Source organism: Tauraco erythrolophus, chromosome 1, assembly GCF_009769465.1.
Source record: "Tauraco erythrolophus isolate bTauEry1 chromosome 1, bTauEry1.pri, whole genome shotgun sequence".
NCBI classification, from domain to species: Eukaryota; Metazoa; Chordata; class Aves; order Musophagiformes; family Musophagidae; genus Tauraco; species Tauraco erythrolophus.
The window spans coordinates 118,761,612-118,775,853 of NC_141465.1; the positions used below are offsets into that span (position 1 = coordinate 118,761,612).

Consider the following 14,242-nt stretch of genomic DNA (forward strand, 5'->3'; position numbering starts at 1 on the left):
TGAGGATCAGGCAGATTACTTTTGGGTTGAATTCTTCAGTTTTAAATACATTCAATGATACCGTCATTATCCTTAAGAAACCTAGGCATCGTAGGTGCTGCTGCGTACAGCTAAGTACTGGAGCAAAGGATCATTACACAAATGCTTGGACTGTTTTTTTTTTCAGAATGTTTATTTTGTTGTGCAGTCCTACCCATTAGGCTTTTTAGAGAGATTTATACTTTACAGATTCCTCTCTCTTCCATTTACTTATTTAAAAGACTCTTTTTGGATTCTGAGAAATGAGCGATGCCAATGTTTGCTATTGACAATTGTGTTTTGGTATTTAATGATTTCTTAAACAGTCCAGCCTGGTTGTGGTATGGTTCCATGCCTGTGTGGAGAATAATCCCTGAGCCCTCCTTCCTTCTCTCCAAGGCTGAAGAAAGGCTGCTGAGATTGCTGTGCCAGCTCCAGGTGAAAGGTGAGGGTGGAGACTTGGAGGAGTTGACGTCAAGTGCTGGAGTTTACAGCTGAGGGAAAAACACTCTCCTTGGATGTTAATTATATAAAAAAAAGGGCAATGAAGCATGTATTCTGTAAGGGAGCTGCAACACTGAGACTGAAATATCTCTAAGCACAGAGCATCCACCTATCTTTGCTTTAAGTTATGCAGCTTGGGTACCAGTAACGGTTCGGCTGTGGCAGAAGGGATCTCAGCACAGAGCAACCGCAGGGTACTGGGGTGCCTGGTCAAGCCTGTGCTATTTTCTGTGAGCACAGGACAGTTGCCAGGAACTGAGTCATCTAGCTTGAAGTTAGATTGGCAAGTCTATTCCATACCAAAGGCATAAATGAATAGCATGAACATATGCTACCTCAACATTTTTTCCTTGGTTGACTCCTAGGGCGTGCGGCTAGGTTCTGCTTCTCAAGTAGGACAGATGCAATTATAAGGAAGCCAAAATATCTGAAGAATTCATGTGTAAAATAGTTAAATGAGTAGAAGAAGGTTTTTATTCTTCTTTATCAAACTAAAATAAAGGCAATGCAAATGTAAACATTTTAGGAGTCCAAAACAATAGTTTGTATCTATTTGTTTGCCAGGCCTATGAATCCAAGTACAAACTGTTTACTGTTTCAACAGGTTTTCCTTTTCCTAACTGGGATTTACCAAACTTGAATTTGCAAAAGTTGTGGGGTTTTCTTAATAAATAATTTCTACTTATTAACTTGGCTGCCAAATGAGATTTCTTCAATTTGTGTAACTTCTGGAAATTTCATTCTGGTATCAATAGTAAGCATCGTATTTGCCCTTCCTTGGGAGAAAAAAAAGAACAAGTGCACTGAACTATAATCCGTTCTACAGCCTGTTCAAGCTGTTACTCATATACTGTACTGCAAAGCATCTGAGAACAAAATGATGTATTTCAGCAAATAATCTATTTATCAGACATTTCTAGTAACTGCAAGTGTGTAGTGAGAAGGTACAGTAGTGGTTTAATATATCAAGATGGACAATGTTTGAATGTACATGTTAATCTACATTTTTAGGAATTACAAATAAGATAACTATGTGCACAGTGCTTTAAAATGCAGTGAACTTCTAGTTGCATTGACAGTACCAGTTCCTTACATAGTTGAATCTGGCTAAAAGTTCTCTTCCCAGTGTGATAAATGTGACACTACAGGTACAACATTAACAGCAGAGATCATTAAGGCTCTGTTCTGATGATTGTTAATTTCTCTGTCCATACCTCCCCTCCCCTCTTCTCCCAGTCCCTTCCCCTCAGTACACCTGATTTTTTTTCATACAGAATGAAAAGCTCATTAGCTCCAGAGTATTTGGAAGGAAAAGTTTAAGAAAAAATATTTTAACCTGAAAGTAATTAAATGTGTAAGGAAATGTAGATTCATAGTAATAGCAATACCTGGTACTTATAAAGCTGTTTTAATATTTTTAATATATTTTTTTTTTGGTATGGCAGAAGAAACCAGTATCCACATTCCATGGTGCTAAACACTCTACAACAGGTAGCACACAGAGAATAGAGTCCAGACTGAAGATCATAAAGTCAGATTGGGTCTCAGCAGTCTTCAAGGAAGAACGATCATCTCTATTTTTGAGATACAGAAGGTGAGGCACAGAAAACATAAATGCCGTGCTCAGAAACACACAGTGAACCAGTGATAGACTTTGGTTCTGTTTACTCCCCAGCCACTGATTTATTTGTTGGCCCATTCTGTCCTCTTAAACAACTAAGAGAAGAACTTCTGAGATAAACAACGTGAGCTTAGTATCATAGGGGAGTTAGTGTCAAATGCAGACAGCCTGATTCTGCACTACCTTTTGGCATCTGTAGTCACTTTTACGTAAAAAGGGCCTAAAATGCCCTCAAATCAAAACTGATGTGGTGTAAACGACTAATACAAATAATTTAACGGAGAATCAGGCTCACAACAATTACTTTGTGACATGCTGAGACTAGAATTAACTAACTGTTTTAATTGCTAATGAATTAAGGCTGATTCCTGTTTATATTAAGGCCTCTGCATCCTTCTATGACAGCGTAACTGTGCCTCAATGCAAGTGAGACTCAGGCTATTGAAAAAATTAACTTATCGGTTCCCTTTTAAGTCAATAATTTTAGTGGCCCTGAATGAGTAAAATAACTGGAACCAAACAACCTGTCTGTATACTATGGAATACTTACAAAATGATTGTAAAAGGACCTAAAAGTAACCTGAGGGAAAACCAATTATATGTTTGTTGAAGACAAAAGTTAGATTAGATAGATTTGTTGCCTGGTCTTGAAAACGGAGAACTGTTAACACAGTAACACACCTTTGTATGAAGATAACCGGCTCGACATTCAGAGGTTATAAGTATGCCCAGTAAACTGTAGATGCTTATCAACTCTGGAGATCAGCTCATCTTGTTATACTACTGCAATAAAATAGAAGTACACTTATCTGGTGTTTAAGTGCTAGACATATAGGGCGTAGTTTGCATAAAGCTAGTGTGTGTTATATTTAGAGGAGTAGGAAGGTGACCCCAAGCTCAGTAAAATGCTACACGATCACAGATTTCTCCTATTATTATTGTTATTAAAAGCTATTATGTGTTGCTTTCTTAGAACAGGGGTTCTCCAACTTTGCTCTCTGTAGCCAATCATTATTTTAGAAATTCTTTCCTCTCCAAACACTCTATTCATAACAGTTTAGGTTTTAAAACCTTCATTTTTTAGACAACAGTTTAACATTTGCTGGCTGAGAGTATACCAGTCTTTGCTCTATTCAAATTTAAGGCCTGAGTCCCCATGGGTTGCAGCACTTTTAAACTCATTTTTACTTCTAGTTAGAAGTAGGTTTATTTTTTAAAGCTAATAATGGAATTTGTTTGTGTAAATTAACATAATTCCCTAGGCATCAGTGTGGCTATGATAATTACCTGGTTGGGAAATCTGTTTAGTATGCAAGTCAAATAACAGCTGGATCAAATGTGATGTTACATTTAGTTTCACTGGCAATTCAGAAAATATTTAATAATAAATTTCATTGCTTCTGTTCCCCATTTTCGTATACAAATAAATCATCTTTTCTAAAACATTCGTTTTCTTTAGTAAGGCTTGTATTCATAGTTATATCAAAAGTGTTTGCTGTTGGAGCAATCTTTCAGCTTCTTTCCTTAGTTATCTTCATTAGGAAATTCTACAGCATTCTAAACGTCAATGGTCATTAGCAACTCTGCACTTGAGTAAAGGATCACATTAAAAAAGTATAGTATTTTCTTGTCCAGAACTAAGGAAGGATGAACAAAAGTAATGAGCTCATCTGATCCTCACCTAGCAAGCCTTGATTTTAAACAGTATTCAAAATACAAAGCCCAAGAGAGGACGTTGTCACAATGATTATTGCGCTTTCTCAGTGTCTTGCTACAGGATTAGCTTTTCCTTTAGCAGTATATAATTTCTTTTCCTGAAGACCACACAAGGTTATTGTACTCTGTAAAAGAAAAAAAGCACTTCAAGTTTTATGAAGTTATGACCTAGACAGAAGGATAAAAAAAAAGAAATTACTGTTCTATGATTCAGCTATGTCATGATCTAATATTGTTTCAAAATTATTATTCTGTTATTTAGGTTGGCATCATCTTCTGAACACCCAATGTGCTCTTTGGCATGCTACAAATTCAGCAGATGCACTGTCTTCTGGGCTTTACAGCTTCTTCTGACGAATGTACAACATTTGGAACAAAGCCGCTCTTGACACCTTCCCATCCATCTTGTATTGAGATTTCTCCTTTTTTTACGAGTTCATAGATGTCTCGTGTAAGAATTGTAAAGGACTCTTCAACATTCGTGGCATCTTTTGCTGAGGTTTCTATATATTTCATACCACAGTCAGATGACAGCTTTTCAGCTTCTTCTCTTGTAACCTCACGCTGTGACACTAAGTCACATTTATGTCCTACTAACAGGAACACAATCTGGAAGGGCTGCACGTGCATTTTTGCTTCTTCTAGCCAGTCTTTCACATGTTCAAAAGACCGTCGATTTGTGATGTCAAAGACTAGTAAGCCACCCACAGAATTGCGATAGTAAGATCTTGTTATTGATCTGTGAAGGAAAAAGAAAAGAAAAAAAAAAAGAAAATTAAAATAAATTTCACTTTATTTGTAAATAGATTGCTTTTCCATGTGGGAATGCGTTTTCATCTACTTTTAGCTTTATGAAATATCTTTACTTTTTTAAAACTAATTGGAATTTATTAGTTTACCTTCTACACATAAAAATTTTGCTTTTTCATTTTTTTTTTAACATTCAAAAGTCATTTTCGAAACATTCTTGGAGCCTACATCTCTAGTGTGAATTTTGAACGCTAAATTATTCTGCAAATTACTGTTTATTAGCAAACTGTAGCACAAGTTCACAGAGTAAAATATATATACTTATTTGTCAAATACTTATTAAAGTCTGAGTCCTTCAGTTTTATATAAACATGCACTTTGCTTTGTTCTAATCACTTATTTCAAACTCAAATGTGTAGGCAGATGTTGAGAAACCTGGAGCCTAAGCTTGACAACACACAAGCGTATCCTTTTGCATTCCTTGTGGAAAAAAATATTTGATGATAAAAAAATTTGTACAGGTAATCATAATTCTTTTTGCTTGCAGAAGCCAGCAGGTTACAGACTAAGAAAGGAAAGTCCCTAAATAAAACTGTTCAGAAGTAACTGAGCTGGTCAAACACACTCTTGTTACAGCATTAGCAAGGAACACTTCTACCTCCAGCATCTCCCTCACACAGAGGTTCAAAAGCTCTTTATAATTCCATTTACTCTTTTTTTGGCATGAGACTTCCAGGACTGACCAAAGATATTTTCTACTTTTGAGCCTTCTATGTTCCAGAGCGTTCACTGGAAGGAATTTCGGAAGAAAGAAACCCTTCCTCTGGTTGAAAATATTTTTAATATGCTCTAGAAGAAGAAAAAATGTTTGTTAGAATGTAGAGAGAGAGAAAGACACAGGGATTAAAAAATGATTGTAGTAAGTCTCTAATCCTGAGTAATAGGGGAGGATGGAGAAGGTGAGAAGACATTTTAAAGCAAGTGACAGCCTACCAAAAAGTGGACACAAGCACTCGTTACTAGCATAAATATATAGCTAGTGTAAACAGAATGATTCTCCAACTTCAATGAGATGCACAATCTCTATTAACAGTCATTTGAAATTATAATTTCGCCAAGAAGTAATTCCATTTTATCTTATGATTATGAAAAGGAAGCAGCCTCAAAACTTTTGTAACCAGGATGAACTGTACGCAGTAACGTATCTTTCCATAACAGTAACTCCCTCTGATTTTCAGTTCATTGCATCTCATATAGTGTTTTATAAAATTTGAACATTTAATTGTATAATTAGCAGCAGTAGTCACATTACAGATAGCTAAGGGCACAGCTAGTTAAGGCTTAGGTTTTTTGGTATATCTAAATTCAATTAGCCACAGCAAATGGCATTTGAAATGGTTTTATTCAGATAACAGGGGAGGATTGTTTGTCTTAATGTTTAGAAAGATCTTTTCTATGTTCCCAGCAATAGAATCCATGGAGTGTCTCTCTAAACAGTGCGAATGTGAAGACAAGAGGATCTTACCCTCAGATTAACTCAAATGGCGTGGATATGAAAAATGACACATGGTTTCACGAAATTATTTAAGACCACGAATGAGGGGCATCACATTTTGTGAAGTATTAAATAAAGGTGCCACAAAGATCTATTTCAGGTTTTCTTAAGCAGTTTTTTTTTCTGTAGAGCCGTTGCAAACACAAATAAGTACATTAAAATAATTCAAGTGGTTCTAGAAAGAGCGGAAGTGGGTGACAAAAATGGGATTCGATTTGGAGAAGTGGAAGCTAATGCAACCTGTTTTCATTAAAAAAAAAAAAATCTTGAAAAAAATTATGCCAAAGAAATGCATTAGCCAGGGAAGAAAGTAGGTTAGTATTGAAAATGCAGTGTGTCATTTCCCAAGCATTTCTATGTAGAACAATGTTATATCATGTATCTAGCAACCGGAGTACTGAAAAACAGCCCTCCCTGTGTTACTGGGTGCTTGCACACAGCAGTCAGCACCCTCATCTGTTGCAACTCACTTCTGCAGAGATATGCTAATTTAGACTAGCCGATGATCTAAGGCACTATATTTAATTATGTGTATGTATTGCCTGTAACGGAGATGATTAAAGACCCTCTGTAACTCTGGGCTGTACATCACAAAAACTGGGTGAATACATGGGAGAGATAGCCATCGTTTTTTTTCTATTATTTTTTGTATGTATAATTTGAAATTAGTTTTCTCATTACCAAAAGAACGATGATATACCGGAGACAGTTTAGAAAACAGTAACAAGAGAAAAAAGTAACATAAAAAGTTTTAAAACATATGATATCATGTTATGTGATTGTCTTAACATCTGAGAAAAGGATGTTTGTTAAAATATGGTCTACATATATTTGAATAGTTTTACTATTAAGGCGAGTTATTATTTGCAGTTGTATTTAAAAGAAAGTATTCCTGACAAGTAAGACAAAATTTTGGAGCCAGAAGTTTAGGCCATCAACTGGGAAAAACATCTCGACACATGAATGTGGTAGGTTGTTCAACAGTATCTGAAACATCTTACAGATGCAAAATATTTGACTTAAATATGACAATCAGAGTAGATTAAGTATTAGATATATATTTTCAGTAGACAGCTTAGAGTTGTGTGGAAAATGAACTGTGTGAAGTGGATGTACTTCTGCTCACTTATGCCCTGTGTCATACCTAGAAAGAATGGAAGAACATTGACTTAAGATGGTCTGGTAGGTCTCCCTGCTTTTGGTTTGATTTGGTTTTTTCTTTATAAAACTAAGCACAAGGGCAATTTTTCCCTCTTATTAATGGTATCACTAAAGATTATAGGACTTCTAAGTGCTTTCAGCAAGGCTTAGACAGAACTGTAACACCAACATCTAAAGTTGTGCTCCACTCAGCTGCGTATCTAACCGAGGTGGCTGAACGAGTTCCGCGGGGACCCCAGCGCTCTGCCTCTGTGCGGGCTGCAAGCCACTTGGCAGGGACAGCCCTGCCTTCCCCCTGAGCTCGCATCAAAGCTGAAAACAAACCATTGCTCCAGGTAAGTGCCTGGAAGGGTTCTGCTTGGGACGGCTTCCCAAGAGCAGGCCAACACCCTCAGATGAGTTCCGGCTCCTCACAAACTGCAGAGGAGTTTTCTTTTAGCGCAGTGGAGGTTCCTATCTGCCACACCGATCCCTTGTGCTCTACTTCACAATGCACGGTCAGTGTTCACAGACGCTGCTCGAGGGGTTTCGCTCAGAAGATGTACAGCTTCATAGGCTTTACAGGCCCTGCCAATGGACCACAGATGTCTTCACTGAAAAGCTTGATGATGAGTGTGCATGATGGCCAACAAAAGATAAGGAGGGCTGATGGTAAAAGGCTTTTCATGCAACAGCTGGTAAACTTGTAGATCTCCTTGGGAAAGATGTTATGAATGCAAATAGTTTATCTGTACTCCATGGAAGACTGAACAAGTACTGAACGAGAGACTGAGTGAGGTTTAGTAAACAGACAAACCACATAAGTCTCCAGAAGTCCCATGAGTTGAAAGACCAGGCTAGCAGAGGACTCAAGAGAATTCAAAGACTCTATCAGAGACAGGATATCCAAGTATGGACTATAGACAAAATCAGACTGGCCCTTCTTGTGTTCTGTCACAAGCAGGGAATCCACTTACATGATTATACACACTCTGGTAAGTGCTGCAAGGTAAGACTTTTAAAAGCAAAATGAAGCTTTTAACTCCCTTATTGTTGTCACTTTTTGAACAGAAGGAAATAACCCAGAGTCTTGCAAGTTTTGCACGTCAGGATGAGGAACTAGTGACAGGTCAGGTTTGACGTAGTTCAGTTTATTCCTAAAGGATGTTCAAATTTTCATTTCTCAAATTATGTCCACGCAGATCCTAAATTCTTGTTGAAATGATGGCTTCTCGTATAAACTTTGGTTCAGCTAATTAATGTAATTAAACTAGCATTATGGAAGAGAATGTGTTACTTGCAGCACCGTGATTAATTTTCTGTGGAGAAGGAGGAAGAGGGGAGTACTTCCTTCAGTAGAAGGACAGCCTTAAGTTAGGAACAGGGATTAGGGTGAAAAAGTAACGGCCAAAGAGCAGCCTTTCTTCTAAAGCTGGGGAGACAGCAATGAAGCCTGCCGGCTCCTTCCAGGAAACTGTTCAGAGGAGGTGGTTGTTGGAAGTGGGAAGCAGAACTTGTTTCAGATTTAGAATCTAGAAAATCTGCCTGTGACTTTAACTGAAAGGGGTCCGAACTCTTAAATCCATCCCTGCGTCTGTCTTTATTCACGCATCTTGTCTCTCTGCTTAAAACACTTTGGTTTTCTTCTGTTCCTTTGTGCCCAGTACTTCCTCATTGCCTTCTCTCTCAGCTTCTCTTCCACAGAAGATGCTGAACCCTTCTCAAATTGATAGCTAATGGAAGTGCCCAAACCAACGTGTTTGCCTGGGCCTTTGTTCAAGGTGCAAGCTGATATTTCAGAAGGGAGTTTGCCAGCTTCCTGTGGCTACATGAAATGAAAGGAAACAACTCTCCTGTTTAATAGAGGTGACTGTAACCCCTCGGTGACCGGAGGCCTATGTGGCTCTGCAGCAACTCCTATTTCAGGCTGGGGTATGCATTCCACCCCAGCCACTGATGAAGGCTGTGCTACAGCCTCCAGTCATTCCATGCTAAATATGTGAACTATTATGACATCTTTGCTTGAGAGGTACAAAAATTGATGTAAACGTTATTGAAAAGGTAATTCTTATTTTCTCCCCCACTCCATATAAATAAAATAGAGATTACAAAGCTCCTTATCTATGCTGTTGTTAAATATGGACTGTCCTAGCATCCTCAAGCCCATCCTAAGTTTTGGGTTTTTTTATTTTCAGCAAGAATATTGTATGAATAATAGTTTGGCTCATGTCATATAGTGCTTGGAAAAGTTGTGGATGCCCCATTCCTGGAAGCGTCCGAGGCCAGGCTGGATGAGGCTTTGAGCAACCTCATATAGTGGAAGGTGTCCCTGCCCATGGCAGGGAGGTTGGAACTAGATGATCTTTAAGGTTCCTTCCAACTCAACCCATGCTATGATTCTATGGTTTGTAATAAATGAAAGGTAAATATAGACAAAGGGTTGGAGAAATTAAGTTTTTCCCTATTAGACCATGCTAAAAAGGTAAGACTGCACTAAGTATTAAAAGGGAATCATGACACTTTGATATTGAATGCTGTAAGGTTCCTCCAGATGGTTCTGTATTTGAAATTGCTGGAGGTGAGACTGCTCCTCAGGAAGTTATACGTTGTGGTGTACAATAATGATAGGTTAGAATGTTTTTCCAAAGGATAACTTTGAAGTCTTTAGTTTTAATTGGGAATATCTGTTAAATGCAGATCCTAAATTCTTTTTGAAATTATGACTTCCCATGTAGAATACGTGTTGGCTCTGCTAATTAATTCTGCCTAAACTGGCATTATGGAAGGGGAAAACACTGTCTAGAAAGAAGTCTTCCCCTTAGCTTAGTGTAAGTATTAGGTTAAAGATGTAAGAACTTAACTAATACTCTCAAGAAAAGCCTTGGTAAGATGATGGCTACTGAACAATTGTTTCTGAAAATTAATTACAAGATGTATTAATCACATCAGACTATGGCTTTAGGGTGACTTTAAATCAGTCACCATGTTTCTCTCTCATTATGATCTTACTAATCTTTACCAGATGAACCAAACTTTCACTAAAAGCTTTATCTAATTTTGAAGACTTATTTTTATACTATGACTAAAGACTTCATTGAAGTGGTATTAACTTTGAAAAGACATATTGCTTACTCAAAAAGAAGAACAAGGATAGTGTTTTATTTTCAAGCCATGTGTTAGAAACAGAATGTATCTAATATCATAGTCTACTAAGAAGTGGGTTAATATAATTGAGGCATCCCCACAATATTTTGCCCCTGCGTTCCTGAAATGAACTCTCAGTCTTAGCACCACTACCAAGCACTTTATAGCCTTGGAAGTTTCATGATTTAAATTAAATTAAAATTAAATAAACAAACAAACAAAAAAATCACAGCAAAGTAGGCAATGTGAAACACAGCCAAAGCAGCAGATTGCTCTAAATGACAACTAATCTCAAGACAGAAAGAAACCTAGGGTATACCCCTCGTTTACCATAGTCTGCATTAGGGACCTGAGTCTATACCAGCACGTCTGTCGGTTCTTGTTCTACCAAAGTGTTAAAGGTACAGATCATGTTGTCGTTGTCTACACGGCACCCAGCACAACGGGAGATTCGGCTTAGTGATACCTTACTGATGTCAAAGCAAATATAGTCAGTAACTGCCCTGTCTGAGCTCAAAATTAGTAAACTGTCCGGCACCAGTGTTTGCAGCTTGCTCAAACCTTCCTCTGGAAGTGGTGACAGTTACTTTATTGGAGAAGTAATGCAAACAGTGCATGCTAAAAAATGATTTGTAAGACCATGCATGAAATCCTGTTCAACTACAGCAGCATCAATGAACTAGACACATGTAAGAATTTTTCCAAAACAATTTCTCCAAGAAAATAAGTGCTCTCTTTTAAGTGAGTGTGATGGCAGGTGTGTCACACCTTACTTCTCCCGGGAATGTGCCTAACGCCTGGGACCAAAAGAAGGGGGTTATTACACAGCCAGCAGTTTGCCCTCCACACAGGGAACTCTCCAAGGAGCTTTAAAGCCAGGTTTTACCTCCTCTAAAGTCCCAATGCAAGTGAACCAGAGCAGAATTGGGAATCAGAACTGCAACGTGCTTGGCGTTCCACAAAATTAAGATTACTTCTTGGAACAATTAGTTCTTCCCCAAGACTATCTTTGCTTGTGATCTGTAGTATCTGTTAGCAGAAAACAGAACGTGCAAGATTTTAACCCCTGGTGTATAACTTAGTAAAATATTTATGATTTACTTAAGTGTAAAACAGACTATACAATAAATGCTATGATATTTGGTACACCAACTGACAAGAAACTTTTAGCAGAAAAACAAACACAAATGTTTAAAACTACTTCCTTCAGTTTTTGTCTTCTGGGTATTAGAAAAAAAACCCCAGATGTATACTAATGGTAAATTTAAAAGCAACTGACTGCATGACTCATCACTGTATATCCCCTGAGCATTCCCGGGTTAAAGGATGGCTACAATTTGATTTAAAATGTATGCAAAACTCTCTGCATTTGCATTCGTTTCAGTCAAGTGCCTTGTCATTGGCCATCCCGCCTATTTGTCAGCAAATTCGAAATACAAAGATTATTATACCTTCTCAGTCACTTGTTCACAAGTATTTTATGTTCTTTGCTGGAAAGCACAAGGAGGATGAAAAATGTTAAGAGCTTGCTATTATCACGTTTAATTTCTTTGCTAACCCTTCAGAGATTCAGAGATCTGCCTGCAAAAATACATATAAAATTGTGACTCATGCAACCCCAGGAAAGTTTTTTGTTGTTTCACTGTAATGCTTGTTATTGGGAAAAAAAAAAAAAAAAAAAAAAGGTTGGTGTCCCCTGGTAAGACAGTGAAATCCCACCTCTTCAGGTGAGTGTGAGGATCTGCACAACTGTTGCAGCGGAAGACAGGGAACATAAAAGAATTGATTCTGGCCAGCGAAGAGACCCATTTCAACCCTCCTTTTAGTATCCCAGTAACAACAAGTGTGTGGGTCGGGTACCACGTAGATGGGCTACGCAGTAGCCTGTCACCTGTGTTCGTACCTACTGAACCCCAAACCAAAATCCATATGCAACTTGCCTGAAGTGGCAAGCACTACGTAGAGAGATAGAACAGAGCTACACGGGTGAGTGAATGACAGTACCGGTTTGCATGTTGGGGAATGATGGTGACTCTTTTGGGGCAGGAAAAGAGGGTAGTTTGGCTACCTGTTTGTGCCAGGGAGGAGCAAGGAGAGGGTTTAATACTCAGCGCAGCATTTGAGCTAGTTTAGCTACACTATAAATGATAGAGGTATTAGAGAAGGCTCCTGGCAACCATCAGGGCAGAGCAGGTGCCGAAGGCAGATAAAACACTAATAAGGGACGGTAGCTGGCTGCTTGGTGGCTTCCACACTGCCAAGACTGCACTGGTGCTCACAGAGCTGCTGTGCTGGAAGGAGGAAGAGCAAGGAGGTGGCCTGGTCTCTCCGGATTGCATGGGAGGGAGAGTTATGGCAGAGGGAAATGCTGCAGGGGAGGATGAGTTTGGAGATGATGACAAAGTAAGAAATGCACAGAGTGAAGCAGGGGCCTCCTGCTGCAAAGGAGGAAAAAAATGTGGAGGAGGGATTGCTACTCTAGGTCCAGGACTTCAGGGCAAAGATGAGGGAGGGAAGGAGAAACAGGACAAGGCCACTTGTTACCCCCTAGTGTGAGCAGGGAGGGGAAGGGTAGCTGTTCCCTGGTGGGTGTGAAGGGAAAGGCTGAGGAAGGATGAAGCTTCTGAAGGGGAACTGGTGGGCAGTGGGGTGGGAGGGATGATGGGGAACAGGGGTGGGGGGTATGGGAAGGGAGTGGGGTGAGGCTGCATGGCGATGGGGTGGGGGGCTTTTGGGGGCACAGCAGCCAGGAGGGTGCAGTGAGATGTGCTGGGGGGCAAGGCAAAGTCCTCAGGGCAGGAGATATGTTGGACGATGAGGGCACGGTGCCGGGAGGGCGGCGGGGGCCGGGGCTGCAGGGCAGGGCGTGCCCGGGGGCCGGCAGGTTTGAGGGGGGGTAGGGGGGGTGGGGGGGGCGGGTGGGAGAGAGGGGGGAAGGAAGATCCTGGATCCCGTACCTGAACCGCTCCTGCCCCGCCGTGTCCCAGAGCTGCAGCTTGACCCTCTTGCCGGGCTCGATCTCCACCAGCCGGGAGAAGAAGTCCACCCCCACGGTAGGGTCGGAGTGCAGCGGCCCCGGGAAGCGGCCCTCGGTGAAGCGGTGCAAGAGGCAGGACTTGCCCACGGTGGAGTCGCCCAGCACGATCAGCCGGAACTGGTAGATCCAAATCGCCGCGTCCATGGCGGCCCCGGCCTGGCCCGGCTCCGCCTTGGGGCTCTTCCTGGGGCTCCTGCGCGGCCGGTGCCTGCACCGCGCTCCGATCGCCCCAACGCCCGGCATCGGCGCAGAGGGCGGGCGGCGGCGGGGAGGGCGCGGGGCGCGGGGAGCCGCTCCCGCGGGTGCAGGACGGGGCCCCGGTGCCGGCCGCGCCAGGCAGGGCGGCGGCGGCGGGCGGCGGGCGGGCGGAGGCCGGGTCCCCCCGCCCCTGCCCCGCTCCCGGGGCGCCGCGCCGGGCTCCCGGTGGCTGCCCGGGCGGGGCGGGGCGGGGCGGACGGTGCCCGCGGGCGCTGTCCCTTCAGCACCGCGCCGCCCCACGCCCGCCGCCGGCCCCGGCCCTCGGGCCCCGGCTGCGCGCCCCCGCCCCGGCCGCCCCCGGCCCTCCCGCCGCCGGCTGCGCGCTGCGCCCCGCCTCTGCCGCCCGCGCTGCGGTGGCGCGGCCGAGCCGCCCGCCGGGGCCTCCCACCGTGCCGTCATGTGCGCGGCAGACGGGCCCTCCCCCGCGGCGCGGCGCGGCGCGGCAGGGCGGGCACGGCAGGGCGGGCACGGAGGGCAGCGCGGCCCCGCGCCCGCCGCC

The 14,242-nt window shown here is 41.9% G+C and overlaps 1 protein-coding gene across 1 annotated transcript; it reads right to left on the reverse strand.

Annotated features, from left to right (window-relative positions):
* Positions 1-4,171: 4,171 nt before the first annotated feature.
* Positions 4,172-13,728, reverse strand: RAB39A (RAB39A, member RAS oncogene family). The gene is made up of 2 exons (XM_086613563.1): positions 13,406-13,728; positions 4,172-4,598 (listed from the first exon to the last, which is right to left on the reverse strand). Exons 1-2 carry the CDS (start codon positions 13,726-13,728, stop codon positions 4,172-4,174), a joined length of 750 nt encoding a protein of 249 aa, XP_086469689.1.
* Positions 13,729-14,242: the final 514 nt, after the last annotated feature.

Coding starts and splice junctions, on each gene's coding strand:
- RAB39A (XM_086613563.1), bottom strand. CDS start 13,728: ATGCCGGGCGTTGGGGCGATCGGAGCGCGGTGCAGGCACCGGCCGCGC. Junction 4,599..13,405: donor GCGGGGCAGGAGCGGTTCAG/GTACGGGATCCA, acceptor TTTCCTTCACAG/ATCAATAACAAGATCTTACT.